The 18993-nt window shown below is 31.3% G+C and overlaps 1 protein-coding gene across 4 annotated transcripts; it reads right to left on the bottom strand.

Moving 5' to 3' along the window:
* Window positions 1–250: 250 nt before the first annotated feature.
* Window positions 251–7664, bottom strand: LOC120078488 (KRR1 small subunit processome component homolog). 4 transcript variants are annotated; one of them, XM_039032756.1, is made up of 14 exons: window positions 7196–7660; window positions 6226–6473; window positions 5534–5610; window positions 5286–5396; window positions 5067–5135; window positions 4543–4599; window positions 4346–4384; window positions 4148–4252; window positions 3988–4070; window positions 3819–3900; window positions 3321–3464; window positions 3126–3197; window positions 2870–2992; window positions 251–405 (listed from the first exon to the last, which is right to left on the bottom strand). In XM_039032756.1, the coding sequence occupies exons 2-13, from the start codon at window positions 6404–6406 to the stop codon at window positions 2876–2878; spliced, it is 1137 nt and encodes a 378-aa protein (XP_038888684.1). In that variant the 5' UTR covers window positions 6407–6473; window positions 7196–7660; the 3' UTR covers window positions 251–405; window positions 2870–2875. The 4 variants fall into 4 exon arrangements, with proteins under 4 accessions (XP_038888684.1, XP_038888685.1, XP_038888686.1 ...); XM_039032757.1 differs by lacking the exon at window positions 251–405 and adding an exon at window positions 1885–2061; XM_039032758.1 differs by lacking the exon at window positions 251–405 and having other exon boundaries at window positions 2721–2992; window positions 6226–6423; window positions 7196–7664.
* Window positions 7665–18993: the final 11329 nt, after the last annotated feature.

An 18993-nucleotide genomic window follows, 5' to 3' on the forward strand; every position in this document is an offset into this window, starting at 1 on the left:
CAGAAGCGTGGTATACCAATAGGTTCCAAAGATAAAAATTCTCGAAAACAAAAATTAATTAATAGTAAAAAAGACTTGATTGCAGATGTAAATACTCATGAAAAAATCTTCGACATGACAAATGAAGAAGGTGAAATACCTAAAGATGATAATGAGATTTCAATCAATTATGTCATGACAAGAAAAAGATGAAATTGAACTAATGTAGTTATTGACAACATTTTTGCGTATACTGGTACTCTTGATATTATATCTGAAAGTAAGGATCCTAAACTAAAATCTATTGAAGAATGTTGACATAGAAAAGATTGGCTTTAGTGGAAAGAAGCAATCGAGACAAAATTAAACTCACTTTCAAAATGCAGGTTTTTGGATCAGTAGTCCAAACACCAGAAGGTGTCAAACCTGTGGAATAAAAATGGGTGTTTGTGAGAAAAAGAAATTAAAATAATGAGGTCACAAGATACAAAGTAAGACTAGTTGCACAAGCTTTTTCACAAAGATTTAGTATTGTTTATAAGAGAGATATTCTCTAGTGGTGGATGCGATTACACTAAGTAATTGATCGGACTATGTATGAAAGTTTGGATATGCATCTTATGTATGTAATTATAGCATATCTATATATATGATATTTATATAAGAACCCCGGAAAGATTTAAGGTACCTGAAACATATACATCAAATTTTCAGGAATTGTATTCAATAAAATTTCAGAGATCATTACATAGATTGAAACAATCAGGATGGATGTGGTACAATTGCGGATATTTATTGAAAAAATTATAACAAAATAATTCAATTTGTCTGTGTGTTGTTATAAGGAAATCACAAATCACAAACAGGATTTGCTATTATAGTTGTATATGTTAATGACTTGAATATAATTGGAATTCTCGAAAAGTTTTCAAAGGCAATGGAATATCTTAAAAAAGTAACTGAAATGAAAGATCTCAAGAAAAAAAAAACATACCTTAGTTTACAAATTGAGCATTTAGCGGATGAAATATTTATTCTTCAATCAACTTATACAGGTAAAATTTTGAAAAGATTTATATGGACAAGACCAGATATGGTACAATCACCTGAGTGGATTTTATATTCATCGGTCTACCATATCTTAGTGGAATTGGTATACTTATGTATATCGCTAATAATACATGACCAAATATTGCATTTTCAATTTATTAGCTAGATATAGTTCTTCTATTACAAAAAGATATTTGAAGGGAATTAAGCATATACTCCATTATCTTTGAGAAACAATCGATATGGTTTATTTTATTCAAATAAATCAAATTTTGACCTAGTTGATTATACAGATTCTGAATATTTATTTGATCCACAAAAAGCTAGATCTCAAACAGGTTATCTGTTCACATGTGGAGAAACTGTTATATCATGACGATCGGTAAAACAGATCATAACAGCACTTCCTCAAATCATTCTGAAATTCTTATTCACGAAGCTAGACGAGAATGTGTGTGGCTAAGATCAATTACTTAACACAATCGTGAAATATGTGGTGTCTTCTAACAAAAATCTTCCAACAATATCATACGAAGAAAACATAGTCCAAATCAAATGAGAATATATTAGACGAGATAGAACAAAACATATTTCACCGAAACTTTTCTACACTCGTGATCTTGAAAAAAATTGCAATATCACTATACAACAATTTTATTCAAAAGGTAACCTTGCAGATTTATTTACAAAGCCAATACCAATCGCAACTTTTAAAAAAATTGCACAATATTAAGATGCGACCACTCAGAGATCTTAAATGATGTTTTCATAAATGAGTAGATATATTGATATATTATATAAAATATGTACTCTTTTTCCTTCACTAGAATTATTTTTCCCATTAGATTTTTCTAGTAAGACTTTAACGAGACACATTTCATATATATACAAACATATAAAAGAGAGTATTATAAATATTATAATAGTAAATAATGTCAATTGCTTAGTATCCTAAAAACCATATGTCAATCTTCATGTTATCCATGTGCCTCGTAGTGTCCATGTAAGACCACATCCTACTTGTCACTTTACCTATAAATAGTGACATTTGATAGATCTTAAAATTATCTATAAATAGTGACATTTGATGGATCTTAAAATCATTGTTAGGTACATCCACTTTAAATTCTACTTAAATTTCCATATTATCCAATTTTTATAGTTTTAGTTATTTTATAATTTTAGTTTATTATTGTATCATATTTTATTTATTTATTTATATATTATTATATTATATTTTCTTCATATCCATTGTGCTCATCAATTGCACAACAAAGAGCAATTTTATACGTGTGGAGGAATAGTTTCGTATCTTGGCTAAAGTTCATAAGAAAAATAAATAAATAAATTATAAGAAACAGCTTTTGTTTTTAAAATACCTCTAATACTTTCAAAAGATAGAATATTATCTTCACCTTTTATAAAAGTTTCAAAACTACCATGAATAAATTTGATATGAAATAAGACGATGACTTGAAACAAAAATGGGATGCTAAACTATTCTAGATCAGCCCATAGCATTTTAAGTCCCAATTTCTATCCAAAATTCAACAAGATTTTGAAAAACTAATATTACCGTTTTTAAAAATGAAAAACACCGGCGTGGGGGGCCTGATGAGTTCGTTGTAATGGTTGTAAGGGCAAAAACGTAGAAAGGAAAGGCAAAGTGCAAAAAACAACGAAAAACACAGTGAACAATAAGACTTGTGATTTTTCTCATTAAAACAACGCCGATTCTAATCCTAATCCGAAATGTAACAAAAAATGAAGTCATACAAAAAAACTAGAACCTTTGGTAAATTTCATACACGGGTGGAAACTCCCCTGACAAAAAACTTACCAACTTCTACGATGATGTCTTGGATCTCTTCTTGAAATGCGGCCGATCGCTGGATGATGCAATATAAGCTTCCGGATTGATAGCTTCCATAGCTTTTCGTTTACCAAATGCCTTGGCCTTTTCCTGCAAAGCAACACGATCATATAAGTTGCAACAAATTTGTCAAACAAATTGGATCATTTCCGGTTGAAAATTCTTCTTGGAGTTGGAGCATCCACGGCTATAATACATATAGCTCTCACACACAATCCCATACCTTCAAGGCCTTTGCCATTTCGGATATATCATTGTTATCTTGATCGGGTTCTGTATCCTGCATCGGTGGCTCCTGAATAGAGGTAAAACAATTGTCATTAGGAGCATCAGAGCACGTATGGTAGTAAAAAGAATAAAAAAAAAAAATCTTCAATAAATTAGATAAGTTGAATAAATGAGATGCAGCGATATATACCTTAGGAGGAACAAAGGCAGCTTCTCTTTTTCTCTTGTTTTCAGCAGTTTTTTCTGCCTGCTTCTCCTGCTTGTCCTGCCATTTCTTTGCTGACTTCTTTTTGTCACTTAAAAAGTATTCTCCAGTTTCCAATTGTATATCAATCTGCAAATACATCGCGTCAAAAAATCTTATTGACATGAATGCATTGAGAAAAAATAAGACTGCAAAACATGTCTACGTTTAAGTTTAACCCCTATAAAATTGTCACAATGACAATAACATACTATGCTTTTAAGACATTTCAGCACTTCCTAAATTTCGAATAATTTATCTTTATTAAACCTGGCATCTGATGTATTGTGGCCTGTTTCCTTTTCTACAACTTTTAATTTTGTGATTTTGCAAATAGACCATCATAACGATTATTTCTTATATTGTCATGCTATTTCCATAATTCCTTTCTGAAATATAAATATAGACAAATTGCGCCTCCTGGAAGTGAAAGGAAGCTAGCACCTGGCTAGGTTGCTGAGGAGGAGGGAAAGGTGTGTACGGCTTCTTCTGTTTACTCTTGACCTTCTTTTGTTTGACAGTTTTCCTGAGAAAAAGGACGCTTATATAAAACATAAAAACATGATTCTAGCAAAAGAAAATCAGCAAACAAGTACAAGTCTAAATGGCATACTTCTTGAATTTGGGAAGAAACCTATCCCAATTTTCATTTGCAAGTGCTGGATCATTAGCAAGCTCTTTTTTCATCATGAGAATCTGCATGAGATACCAAGTTACGCAGAGGGCTATCGCGGAGTAGCATAAATTGATATGCAGAAATTAAACCCAGAAACCTTAATATTGTATACAGGATGCATTTTATTCATCATGCACTCTTCCACTACCCTCCTAACTTGCTTTAAACCTTTGAATGAACCCATCGCAGCAACAGTGTTGCCCTGTCAGTAACAAGAACGAGATTGACACTACAGAAGAGGAAAGGTCGAAAAAGATGGAAAAAATAGACAAGCAGCAAAAGAACATATATGTACCTGAACAAGAATATAGCATCCTGTCAATATTTCAAGCGCCTGTGCTAGAATAACAATTAAAAGATAAGAGAGAAGAAATAGAGCATAGACTTAGATAAACACAATTGCCCCTCTCTAAGAAAGCTAAATTAAGATATCTTTATCAAAGTAGGAGAAACTAAGTAATCTCGGAAATCAATCAACTAAGCTATATGAACCTTTAAAGTTGATGAATTTGGGCCCACAAGAAGGCGTCTTCTTTTAACAAATCGTTCCTGCATCATAGTCAAGGTCGGGACAGTGTCAAATTTCAAGGTTGATACAGAGTAGATAATCGAAAATGGAAGGATGACACAAGATGCTAATTGGCATGGAAAATGGTAGTCCATCTAAGGAATTATTATGTACCATAATGCACGATTACCAACGGATGGTGACACATTAAAAAAAAAAAACCCTGAAATTTATTCTCTAACATGACAGGCTAATTTTCAACTTCGAGTCGAATAAAACACTACACTTCAATTTATATCTAAATATTTCCATTTTCCAGTAATTAGTAGACTTTTGCTGTAGGTTGCCATAGATATGGACTTCTGAATTTAGGGTGAACTTCAGACCTTAGAGCGTGTGCAATGAGATTAAAGGCTGACAACTATCAACTATGCAAACTTCTTAGCCAAATGCCTTGAGAGAGAATATAAATCAATCTGTAATAAAATATGTAGTGAAAGACACTGACCTTCTTGCGTACCAAGTTCCCAATCTTAATAATGTCACATTGCATTTCATCATCCAATATTTTTATTGCCTGACACATAAACCATGGTTTTAAAAAATAAAAATAATAATAATAATAATAAAACAATTCAAGATACCATTTAACAGGACCGATGAAAGAAAGATCCAACTACCACATCAAAAGAAAAATAACATAAAATAAATCAAATTATTGTTTTACCTGAGGAGCAGGAACACTTCTTGACAAAAGCTTAATCAGATCCCTTGCCTTGACAATAATATACGGATCCCTAGTCTTTCTAGTTGTTGAAACTGTCATTGATCCTTCAATCTGACCAATCGTAAGGGATTAAAACACATGAAGTGAGAATTACAACTGGTTTCAAATCATCTCACACGCAGAATCAATGTCATTGCTTCATTAGGTTATGAACTTTTTCATTTTTCTATGAGTTCATGGCCTCTTACCAAATTCAGTTCACAAACAATACCAAACTCTTTCAGAGCAGACTTCACAACTGGCCATGTCTCTCGCAAATATTTTTCTGAAAATGGAAAAATTGGAATGTGATTATTTGTGCAGTCAAATCAATTGTATAGCAGAAATATCTTTTAAGTGGGGGTAAAAACAAGCATATTGAAAAATACAAAATGAACTGAACATCTTCCACTGATAAAGATTACCAAAATCATAAAGTTAGAAAACAAAACCTCGCTATTCTACTGCCACCTAACTATTTTCAGGAAAATCGGAGACTGAATAGGTCGCAGCACTAGAAAGAAAAACTTTTGCCCTCCATGTAGACATAAAACTGATTGATGAAACACAAAATAAAGCATATTGGCCTACGAACAATTAAACATGAAACAACAATTCCTTTTCAGCCAAACTACTTGACGAAACAAAACAGTTGAAAGTTCAAAGTAACTCAAAATCGTTTAAGTAGGATTACAACAAACTGTTTCACAATTTAGTACACAAACTAGATGTAATTTAAATAAAAGGTATCAAATTATTAATCTAAAGACAATTGGGATCTCGAATACTATGTGAGGAAGTTCTAAGAAGCCCACACTCTAATTCATTCATTTATTCCAATCCAATCCTCCGTAATAGCAAGAGAGTAAAAATTGAAGGTAAAAAACATAAAGTTCCTTACCTCTGTACACGGGAAACAGAGTAGAGAAAGAGCTGACTTCAAGCATGCCACCTTCATTCCAAGAGGGATCAAACTTCTCAACTTTCCAACGGTCAATGTTAGGATCTTCGTCCCATGGCTTCGGCTTGTCATGCTTCCCCTTGTGTTTGGTTTTATTTTGCTGTTGCTCTATGTCCTCCATCACCGTGTAGGATTATTCTGAGAAACCGTGAGAAGGAATGGGAAGGAGCTAAACCTAGATGAAAAATCTGGAAAATTTTACACAATTAACCCCTGTTTGGAACAATGAATTTGGGAGAATTTCAAATTATTTTTGACGTGCTTGGGTGCAAAAGAAAAGCACGAAGTTCCGCTCCAACTTCCGAATAGGTGGGATTTAGACAGGATTTTAAATTTTAGGGAAATATCAATATTATACTAGTGATTTGTATCTATCTATGTTCACTTGATTCCATGAAAGTTCATTTTTCTCCAAAAGTTTCAACAAAGTAACAAATTATAATAATAATGCAATTCTTTCTAAAGGAGTAGAGAGGATTAAAAGAAGACGAGTGGATAGAAGTTCACTCAAATTAATGAAACTCCTATTTGATTCTCGCTTTTTTACATTACTTTTAGCATTCAAAGAAGTTATATGTTAAATTTTAGAAGGCAATTCGAATGGAGGGTCTAATTGATTCTAAAGTTTAGGATTAACATTGATAGTTGGGGTTTTTAATCGATACAACCAAACCAAGTTACAGACTTCCTTAAGTTCACATGCTTCATAGTTTTTCTATATTCAGTATTCAAGCAAACTAACTAACACCTTCAAGCAAACTTTGAGGCATTTTTAGTTCTACAGTTTCATTTAGACTGATTGAACGTTTGTTGAATAAAGAATTCGACAACCAGACTGCTTCTTTTGATTTTCTTCTACGTGGGTGAAAAAAATAAATCGACAAAACAAATTAAAACAAAAATTGAAAACCTTATGCCGAATCTGAGCGGCTGCCCAATCTCACGAACGGCGCGGGTTAGGGGATGACAGAGATGAGTAACGAGGGAGTGTGAGAGGGAGGGAGCGGCAGTGAGTTTGTTGAAGGGCAGAGACTGCAGCAGATGAGAGTGCAGGATGGGCGGCAGCGGCTGAGACACCGTCGTCTAGCAGCGGGCGGCGGCAGGGTGCATAGCTGGTAATGGGAGGGAGGGGCGGTTGAACGTCGTGAAATAGGGTTTACAGAAAAGAAGACAACCGCACGGAGGAGAGAAAAATGTGAGTTAAATTTTCGGAAGAAAAGAGAGGTCAATTTACCAAGTTAGTCTGACACAATTTCTCTAAATTTAATCTTTCAATTTTTTTCCAAAAAAAGAAAAAGCAAAACAAAACAATTATATGAAACATCATAAAAGAAATTCCTTCATTGAGGGCTTTCCACTTGATGTTATGACGAAGGCTTCAATTCATGAGATATTTCTTTTTTTCTTTACTAGAGTCCTTCAACTTCTAAAATTTATAAAATTTACTAACAACCTAAGGACTTTTGAAGATCCAACATGAGATGGTATATCTCTGTTTTGTATGTCATTTTCCTTCAGTGTTTGAACATACTCGATCATACTTCATCGTTTATACTCGATCAAAACTCCCCACATCTTATATTATCTTAGCATTCCAAACAGTCTTATAAAGTATAAAATGATAAGTGGAGTAGTATAGTTAATAACTCCATTACACTCTCCCTGACCCTTCTCCAAACACTCTTGAAGCAATATAATTGAAATTTTATACTATGCTGAATGTACATGATATTTGAAAGGTTTACAGTTAAATATACACTATAGAAACTAAGACAAGACACAAGAGAGACCGAAATTGAAAAAATGCATTGCCAAGTGGGCTCTTTCGTGGACTCCATCACTCCATTCCCCAAGCCCAGCTCACTAGTATTATGGGCCGCATACAAGCCCAATTCCACCACTTAAGTGCGTAGGTTACCCTACGACAAGTAGATGTAGCTGAAAACGACACCATTAATAATAATAATAATTTGTAAAAATATTTATATAATAAAAATTTGTTAAGAATATTTATATACGGAATGTATGTGAAATGCGGATAAGATGTGAATATATAAATAATAAACTCAACAAATCCTCACCAAATCTTTGAGTGCCAATCTCAACCAATACCCACGACTTATTTCAAGAATATATATATATATATAAATCAATCTTTGAATTTGCCAAATTCAATCTGGTGCGTTAACGGAGCCATCAATAACATTGTTAGTGCAACTCAACTCCAATCAATCAATTCCAACCCATTCATTCACAATTTTTCTTTTCTTTTCCTTCCTCTTTTTTTTTTTCAATTCTCCACCATCACAATTAAACTTGTTCCTTCTCGAGTAGGACCCTCTTTATAAGCATTTTCAACATCTTTATTTAAAAAATAAATGATGTAGAATAAAAGTCGAGAGTTCGAAATCACGAATCAATACCCTATTAATAATAGTAATAGTAAGGTCACTTTTAGTTGAAAGTGATCTCAATATATTAGAAAATATCTCAATTATATTAAACAAGCACATGAAAAGTCCTATGGTATGATCACCATCTAAGTTTCCATCCATAAAAAAGTAGTACAAACCAAAACTCATCTCAAATCAAATCAAGAAGCTGGATTTTGATTTAAAAAGGAGTGGGATCCGAAAATTTTGAGGCCCTATAATAGAATTGAATTGAATTGAATTTGTACATATATATGTATTAAACAAGTCCTTATTTCTTTGTTTGTGTGGCCCATTTTCTTGTTGTGCCAGAAAAAGGAGGTACCAACATTAATAACTTGTAGCCCTGCATTTGTTATAATATGGGGAATAATGATGAATGATGGTGAAAGTTGACCATTCTATCCCCCACCTTTCATTTTCCTTTCTCCTTCTTTTTTTAATTTTGTTTCAAACCATTCATTGCATTTTTTTTTTTTTCTAGTGTAAGAAAAGAATCTAATTAAATGAATAAATAGAGACATGAAAGAAAGGAGAAAGAAAAAAGACATCGAATCTCACACTTCTATATTCTCTAGTCTTCTCTAGACATTATGAACAGCATTGAGCAATGGGCACATGGAGAGGTGAGTGTGGTAATTGAATTTTGAATTAAAATATAGTGTTCTTCTATATAGATGGGGGAAGAATTGGAAGATGGGTTAATTAGGACATGAGGAGGCAATTATGGGTTTTGGATTCATAGGACACAGTTTGAATGGAAATGGTCCAAAACAACTAAATGGGGACACATAATAATGGCGGACAGAATTAAATTATTTGAATATATGACGCCCAGTTTGTTTACAAGTTTTTTCATGCAATTTCAGATTAATATTTAATATCTTTATTTGTTCACATAATTCCACTTTTTAAAATCTACAAAATTTTTAAATTCATCTTATATGGATTTTTTAATACCTGCAAATGTGAGATTTTGGAAATTGATAAATTAATATCAAATATTCATTATTATTAATTTTAATTAATTATTAAATATAAATATATTATTTAGACACCATTAATATTTTATGCTATCTTAACTATTTAATATAAATCATTATTGTTAATTATCAATATTTTAATTTATCTATTTATTAATTTAATTATTTTTAGTAATTAGTTTAATTAAAAAGTATTTATTTATTTTTTATTGTATTAATTAAATAATTAATTAACATAGCAACAAATTAGTTAATGTTAAGCTTGATTCATCTCTTGTATTTAATTAAGTAATTATTTATTTTTAGTCTCTATGTACGAATTATTGAATTGAACACAAATATTTGACTTTCAGGCATTAGTTATCTTGCACATTCAAATACATGTATTAATTACCCCATACATTTAAAACTCTGACATTCAAATCTCAGATATTTAATATTTATACCTATGAAACAATTATCTACAATTCAAACGGCCACTAACTGATAAATTTGCTAATGGTATTTCAAATTTGAATCAGATAGTTATGAATAAGTATGTTACACGGGCAATTTAACATATCTCCACTTGATAATTATATTTAAAAAATGGGGAAAGATAAGAGTAAAAAAAAAAGAAAGAAAGAAAACCATGAAGCATTTGTTGAGTTTTTGACGAAATATTAGAAATGTAGTTTGTTCGTGTTATTAGAATTGAAAAAATTGATTGGCTTTTACCACTACGAAGGGAGTTAATGGTGTTTGTGGATTGGGTTGAATGACTTTTTAGGCCCAACTCAATTGTTCGGTTTGTTAATTTCTTCAACTCAAATAAACTCTATCAAAAAATGAATCCGACTCAATTCAACCCAACCAATAAATATTCAAGTTGGGTTCGTTCAGTTAATCGGATTATTTATTTAAATTTATGTTCTAAAAAAAAGTAATATGTTAATATGAATTTTTTTTTATTTAATTATGTGTGATTGTAGCAAAGTTTCACATAGTGGTTTTTCCTTGGTTCATGGATTTTCAATCGAGTTGGGAATATTCCATGTAAATTCTTATATTTTCAGGTTTTATTATTTTCTTTTAATTCTTTTGTAAGTTTTCTCTGTAATTTTTCTACTTATTCCTGCTAAAGGTGTGCATTAGTCGTCAATATTGGTTTTAGGAGAAATCGGCATAAAAAACTTACATAAAAAGTGTGTGAAATCCGACACATGGACCATATTCTTTGCCAATATGAGTTTTGCTCATGTCTCGAATGAATTTCGGTCGATCAGTTTGTCAGAGTTTTTTTTATAACACTCAAAAATAGCTATAATTCCTAGCTTAATTTAGGCTTGTAAATGAGTTTTTTTATGTTTAATTATCCTATTTTATAGGTGTTGAATGCCCAAGGGTAGAATTGAGCATTTCGAGTCAAACGGGATTAATTTGAAGTAATTTAGAGGTAATTTGAACATTTAAGGCTTCAAATGAGGATAAATGACAAAAACGCCCCTGATTGGAGCGTCGCAACCCTAGTGCAACGCAAAAAGGCAGAATGTGTGGATGCAGAATCAACGTTGCAACACTACCTGTAGTGTTGCAATGCTACAAATTTTGACGAAAAAATGCTGAAATTCGCGAGTGCCTTCAAATTTGACCAAAGTTACAACGTTGTCTAGATACCTTATCTTGGTGATACTACGAATACGACTCGCTTTCTAGATGTTACAATTGTTGTAAAGTACTAAAAATGATCTAATCATGATCACTCATGTGAAGACATGTGAACGGGAGTATTCTATACAAAATAGTTTGTATAAGACCAGATCGTGAAATGACTAGTCTTAGTATATAATGTTGTTTATAATAAAGACTTACATTTTACCATGATGACCATAGGTGACATGACATGAATTTTGAGTGAGTTGTGAACTCCTGCCTACGAAGATGGTCATTTGATTTGTATAGGTGAGAGTGGTCAGATCGTCAACTCAATACGTCTACCATTTTGGGATTCGTCTGATTGAGGAGTTGGGAACACAACTACACAAGACGGAATTCACTCATTCCCCAATGTCAGGGTAAATAGATAAATTACCCCCTTAAGGGCTGATTCTGAAGCTTGAACAATGTAGCACCACACCTTTTCTTGCCCTAGGGGTTTTGTCATAGTTGGATTATGATTTATTGTTCATTAAATGGATTAGTGGTACTTGAGTATGTAACTACAGGGGCAAAACGGTAATTTTGGCCTAACTGTAATTACGAGCAATATGTGAAAGGTCATTACTGTTGACTGGTTATATCCAATGGACAAAAAAATATATCTGTAATGCGAATAATACAACTGTCAAGTGGATGTTGAATAATTAATGAAACTAATAATCTAATTAAAGGAATTTAATTAATTATTCAAATACCATCTAAGTTTCAATCTACAGGTCCATAAGGTCCCTTCTGCAACAGGATTAAATGATAATCAAAATTTGATTAATTTGAATTGTTTATATTAATTTAGGAAATTAATTACACGTGATATAATTAAATTTTCATAATTATATATGATGTAATTACTATAATGTAATTTGAGAGGAAAAAATACATTATAGTAATTGCATCCTATATAATTATGAAAAGTTTATTTGAGAGGAAAAAATATTTGAATATGATTCAAATATTAGTTATGTAAATTGGATTCATGTAATTTAACTTAATATAAATGAGATTTATGTTCATTGATGAGAGAATTAAAACTATAGGTTATATTGTATATGATACAACATTAAATCATAAGTTATATGTTATATATTATATATGATATAACATATAATTATATATATTTTTTAAATTTAAATTTAATTTTGAATTTTAGGAGGAAAATAACTTCCCTCCCCTAATCTTTCAACTCACTACGTGTGAGGTTGGTTGTGGTGGGGTGTGTCTTATTCTACCTAGAAAAGGGGGAAAAAAATCTAAGAGTGAGAGAGATAGATTTTTTTTTTTATAACTCAATCTCTCCTCTCAATCTTTCCCTCTCTTACAATTTTCCCAATAACCCACAACTCCTTAGATTCTCATCGAGACAATATAGAGGTGGTTTTCGTGGTGGTAGCCATTTGGAGATCAAATTGGATTGTGATCAATTTACAAAAAGAGACATTCCACGTGAAGAAAATTATTCTTCAAAAATAAAAGTTTTATGAAACTCTATCTCTGTATATACACACACACGTATATATTTAATAGCATGTTGTAAATTAAATTTTATATTAATAATGTAATTTGTAATTTGCGTTATGTGAAATAATTGAAATATAGACCGATCCACGTTTTCGCTCAGGACCTTCACAGGTTCCTACAGTCTCAACCTTACCTTACCACTCAAAGGCTAGATCGATAGGAGCATTGTAACACCATGACTGTAATGTAAATTTTTTCTTTCTGAATTAGGAAAAAGGGGGAGAGGAGAGTTGGTCGTCTTAGAGTGCACGTTACTCGGTTTTTGCCACTCTAGATCAAAACTCATGAGATTTCCTTTAATTTTAAGTTGTAATTATAAATCCTGGCGTCGTGAGTCGGATTTGATGAATGATTGAAGGCCACGACGTGGGTTTTTGAGGTTTTAGGGATTTTATTGAATTATTTGAGGTTTGTTATAGTTTTTGATTGGATATTTCTGTTTCTTTATGATTTCTATTATTTGATTCAATTTATAGCATAAACATATAGAATTGATGAATTGACGACTCAAATCTCTTGTACGTTTGTCTTTGCTTTGTGTGTTTTTCATGTCCATAGTTGTATTGAAAGCATGCTCAATTCAATAGGTTCTAGTTTGAATTATGACATGATTTCTAGACTAGTTAGGATCACCTAATTGATAACAAAACCTAAAGATTGGAAATGCATTAGGATAGAATTGCTCATCCTTACTTAATATCTTAATCTACCCAAGAACGTAATACAATTAACTAAATAAATTGCCCTTGTAATGAGCTTAGTTAATTTAGGGATTAATGACATGTTGATTCTCGTTAGGGAATTTGTATAGGTTGTCCCTATATTCGATTAGGCTCAAGAAGTAGTTAGTTTGTGATTGTTTTTATAATTAATCGATGATTAGATTCGTAGAAACCCCTGCGATCTCTAAACTAGTGAAGGTAATCTTGTGTTCGATCTCTATTTCTCAACCTATCTTACATTTCCGCATTTAGTTTTCCGTCAATCAAACAACAAAATCCTCTTATTTTTACTGAGTCAAATTTAGCTTATGAGATATTTAATTCTTGGCCTCTTTGTGTTTTGACCCCGTACTTCCCACTTGTGCTACCTAGTAGTTTAGATAGTGGTTTGATGATTTATAAATATTTTTTGTTTGACAAACATTTTCTTTTTCCAAGCAAAGTCAAAGTGAACGAAAAGTGTTAGTTTTAGGTTAATATAATTTACAACTTTTTAAAATTTAAACCAATACTAAGTCAATAGACTTTGAGTTGGGTTGATGACAATAAACTTACTTTTTTTGTGGGGGGTGGGGGGTGGGGGGAATGATTTTACAAAATGTTTATACGAAAATCGAAAACGGAATGACCTCAATTCAATTAGTTTTGATCGATGAAATAAATTTTGGACGTGTTTATGCACATCCTAATTTCTACTATATTATTGTGAGGTTTTCGGCAAGTGCATTATCGTTTATTTGGTCCAAAATGATGATATTTGATTTGATTTGATTGTGTGAAATTCAAGTCTCCCCTAGTGTTTATAATTTCAGAAAATGTAGAGGGGGTGAAGTGAAAGAATGAAATACGAGAATGGTTAGCCATCAAAATCCAACATCTTTTTTTTCTTCGGCTCCTTCATTATAGTCATATCAATTCAGTGTACTATTTAGTCTACTTTTAAAAACCCAAATTGGTTTTTAGCTGATCCAATTTCCATCACTTTCAGTCCTTTCCTTTATATCTAGCCCAACAGATAAGCATCTCAATCTCTATATCTCTTTTTAAAGAAAAACAAAAGTTAATTGTCAACCCACTCATCCAAATTAACATCAATGAGACTTTCAATTGGGTACACTTTTTTCATAGTGGTTGGGTATTACTTTAGTTTAGATAAGTAAGAATGGTTGGAAAGTCCTTGTGAATGTACACAATAATAATAATAATAATAATAAAGTTGGGGGATGTGGGGGAAAACATAATCATTTTACCAAAGATAGGGGGAGTTGGGTTTGATGCCACAATGCCCAGGGGAAGGGTTTTCTTTTGGTTTTACTTTTTCATTTTTTTTTTTTTTAAAATAATAATAATAATAATTGATTGAATGTTTTTTTAATTTTTCTTTGAGAGAATAATGTTTGGAAGTGTATTAGTGACAATTATAGTGGGAAGAACTGAATTTTGCACTTTAGAAAACACTCATTATCCTTCTGTCAAACCAAACAGTAGCTTTCTTTGGTGGGCAAAACAGAATCTCTCTCTCTATCTCTTTTTTCCATGTTTGTGTGTTTCACTCATAGTGGAGATGTTTTGTTGTTGGATTCAAAATGGCAATAATATAATGTATTTGTCTATACCAAACCAAACCAAAATATGATCCATCAAACTAAGAAGAAAATTGAGTTAAGTTAAAGAAGAGATTGATTAGTGGATTGATCTGTTATGAGTTTAATTAGACCCAGACCCACCATGGCCTAGCTAGCTATATATATATAGCTTTTCTGAAAAGGCAGGCAGAGGCAACAACAACTTTTTTGTTACATAGTAAAGTGAAAGAGAGATAGAGTGAGAAGAAAGCTAGAATATACCCATTACCCAAGCCAAAGCAAAAATAATAGTAAAAGCCCAATATATAAGTTGATAGTAATTAAAGGTATATAAGTGATTGGGGGAAAGAGGAATACTGCCAAAATGGGTCCATCCAAAAGAGATGAGATTTCATTTAAATTAGGTCATTTCAAATCAAAATTCTCCAAGTGACATGTGATACAGAAATACACATAAATATATCATGAGTGGAGTAGGGCCCATGTTGAAGGTAGAAAGGTGAGGCAACAAAATCAAAATGCAAGATGATGATAAAAGAAAACACTTTACTTAATCTAATTTTTTTTTTTTTTCTTTTAGCATTTTGATCTGAGTGGGATGGATTGATGGAACTGCCCCTCACTCCTTTCATTGGATCCATATTCTTCTATGCTCTTTTCTTTTTTCCCTTATGGTGGACAACTAGTGTGAAATCAAATGCATTTTTTTTTTGGTACATAACTTTTTAAAACTAGCACAATTTGTTGAAAAAAGAAAAAAGAAAAGAAAAATATTCACATGAGTGTGGAATTGACATCTTTTTCTTATGGAACCCTAATCTAAAGGGGGTTTTAAAAGTGAGCTATATTTTGGAAAGGGGTTTGAAATTGTGGGAGTGGGAATTTTGGTGGGTTTGTGTAGGTGATGGTGAATTTTGGAGGATTTGTGTTTGTAGTTTCTTGTTGGGTATTATTATTGTTGTTGTTGTTTTATATGATGGTGAGTAGGAAGATTGGTGGAAAAGGAATAGTACAAACTTTATTATTTATGACCCACTTCCACCCACATCTCCACATCCAATGCACTATGCACTTGTCATTCTTCACCAATGCACTTCTCATTTTCCTTCTTCCAACCTATTTCCTTTTCTACTCCTTCTTATTCTAATACCACTTTTACCCATCTCTAATCAAAATAGACCTAATCGTAATAAGATTTCATTTATATATCAATTATAATACATCACAATCAACTAATTACTTTTTATCACGTTTACTTTTAATTATTAATTTCTCACATTTATTTTTATTGTTACCAAGCTAACATATACTGCATTTATCATGTTATAATAGTACAATAATGGTAACGATAGTAATAGTATAATTTTCAAAAACACACTGGACAATGTCAAATATAATCAAATGAAGCTCACTTTTCATAATACCATCGATTTATTACATTTTTTTCTTAAGTAAACGCAACCTAAATTAATAAAGATAAAGTATTTGTGGTTTTACATTTTTCAAATAATGGTGCAACCAATGCATGATTTAATATCTCGTAAACTTTATTGATAACTAAATGTGATAGGATTAAACAGATGTATCGTGACATCAATCAAAATGTTGTTACAAACGCTCGGATATATTAAATTAAAGAATAAAAAACTTCAAATATTCGTTCTTCTGATCTCATTAATATATATAATCTAGATGTGTATAAGAGACAGCATATATACATATTACAAGTCATATCATTTAAATACTATATTAATAATTATAAATATATCATTTTATTTCTTCAACTTTATAAACTAAACAATTTTAGTACAATATAAATGAAATCGAGATCGAGTGGAAGATATTTATTATATATTTATGAAAATTTAGAAATGATTAATCAAATCAAAGTTCATGAACTTAAATTTCATTTCACTTTTCATTTTTCATTACTTTTTATTGTTCTTTAGAATTTATAAAATTTCTATATCTTTAAATTTTCTTTAATAAAATTCATAAACTTTTAAGACAGAAGCCTTCTTATAATCATTTGTTTTTGTTTTCTTTTCTTTTTCTCTCTAAAATCGAGCTTATAAATATTGCTATTTTTTTTTCTTTTACATATGTTTCGAAATCTAAGTAAATATTTAAACATGTTTTTATTACTTAAAATAAACTAATAATCATATTATGTATCTAAAAAGAATTATGAGGAAACAAGTACACTTTTTTAAAATTTATCGTCTCTAATTATTTGTTAAGTTCACAACTTCAAACATTGACGTCATTAAATTAGCCTATCACATAATACTTGAATAATATTTTTTTTTCTTTTTTCTTTTTTCTTTTTTTTTTTAAAAAAAAGAGTACAAGTAGCATGCACGCAACTGTAAACTAATAAATTGATGACAATGACTTATTAAACCTAAAATTTATGAATTTTATTAGAAATCTATTACAAGTATAGATACATATTTAATACAAACTTAAAAATTTTAGAAGACTAAATGAAGTGAAAAGGTTGAAGAAAATGGAAGCACTAATGTTGAAAGTTAAAACCTAAAAACAAATATCCACGAGCGATAATTAAATTAAACCAAAGTTGTACAATTATACCCAAATAAAAAAAAAATGTACACAATAATTTTTGTAAGAGAACGGAATCCATTGAATGCTTTGTTGCGTTAATCATATCATAAAATAAGGTAATCGTAAAAAGATACACACTTTGCTGAAACGGCAATAATTAATTAAGAAAGCAAGGTAGCAATAACAATAGCAATAATTATTTAAGTTTTAAATATAAAATTAGTTCGGCAATAATTTATCCCCTTTTGACTGAATATAATGTTGTTCGTGGAAGTAACGTAAAGCTTTGATAATTTGTCCGTTGGGACCAATTCCTAGAAAACTCCATTGGCATCAACAATTTAGCAGCCACCCAATAAATAATTCAAACATTTCATCTTTCCCTTGAAGGCAAAAGATTCAAGTCTCAGTTTCATTTGTGAAGGAATCACGTGAGTTTCACGTGCACGTAACTGCATTCGTAAGTTCCTCGAACCTAGGCTGGACTATACCCCGTTTTCGCTTTTGTTTTTATATTAAAAAAATATATACAATTGATAATATTTGATAAAGATAAAACAATAATGGGTGGCATACATAAAAAAGTAAAAGACAGAAATAATTGAGTTTCGAGTACAGAGGACTCCTCTGTGCATGTAGGGCTAAGCTAATAAACCCGTAAACGCTAAAACACAAAAAAAAGGCAACAACAAACCAAGAAAATAAAAACAATAAAAATAGAGGTCGTATGGATTACGCAACAGTTCACATCATAAAAAGATGGGGTTGGTTTGAAAATAAAAACAAAGAAAATGGGCGGGAGTATCGAAAAAGAAAAACCACGAATTGGCATGTCTTTAAATTGTATCCATCTCTATTTGGCATTTTTATAGCAACACGCAGAGACACACACCATAAAAGAAAAAAAAGGAAGACAGCTATAATAATAATAATAATAATAAATAAGGGGGAAAATTTTGGAAAAGCCGTGGGAGGAGAGTGCAATTGGAAAGCGAAATGGCCTCCTCATTACACTTGTCTCCTAACAGCGACATTTGCGAGAGTTTCACGTGTCAGCTTTTTCCTCACACCTGTCCCTTTCTAATCCCATCCCCCACCCATTCTTATTTCAAATATTATTTATATATATATCTGCTCACTCGACCCCACATAATCCCCCCTGAAACCTGGACCCACCAACCCTTTTTTTTAAAAAAAAAAAAAA

The sequence above is a fragment of the Benincasa hispida genome, chromosome 5 (genome assembly GCF_009727055.1).
Source record: "Benincasa hispida cultivar B227 chromosome 5, ASM972705v1, whole genome shotgun sequence".
Classification (NCBI taxonomy): domain Eukaryota; kingdom Viridiplantae; phylum Streptophyta; class Magnoliopsida; order Cucurbitales; family Cucurbitaceae; genus Benincasa; species Benincasa hispida.

Bases quoted from the DNA above. Each gene is read 5' to 3' on its own strand.
- LOC120078488 (XM_039032756.1), bottom strand. From the start codon at position 6,406: ATGGAGGACATAGAGCAACAGCAAAATAAAACCAAACACAAGGGGAAG. The intron at 5,611-6,225 runs GTAAGGAACTTT...TTCCATTTTCAG, and splicing joins TCTGTTTCCCGTGTACAGAG to AAAAATATTTGCGAGAGACA. The intron at 4,600-5,066 runs GTCAGTGTCTTT...ACTATGATGCAG, and splicing joins GGAACTTGGTACGCAAGAAG to GAACGATTTGTTAAAAGAAG.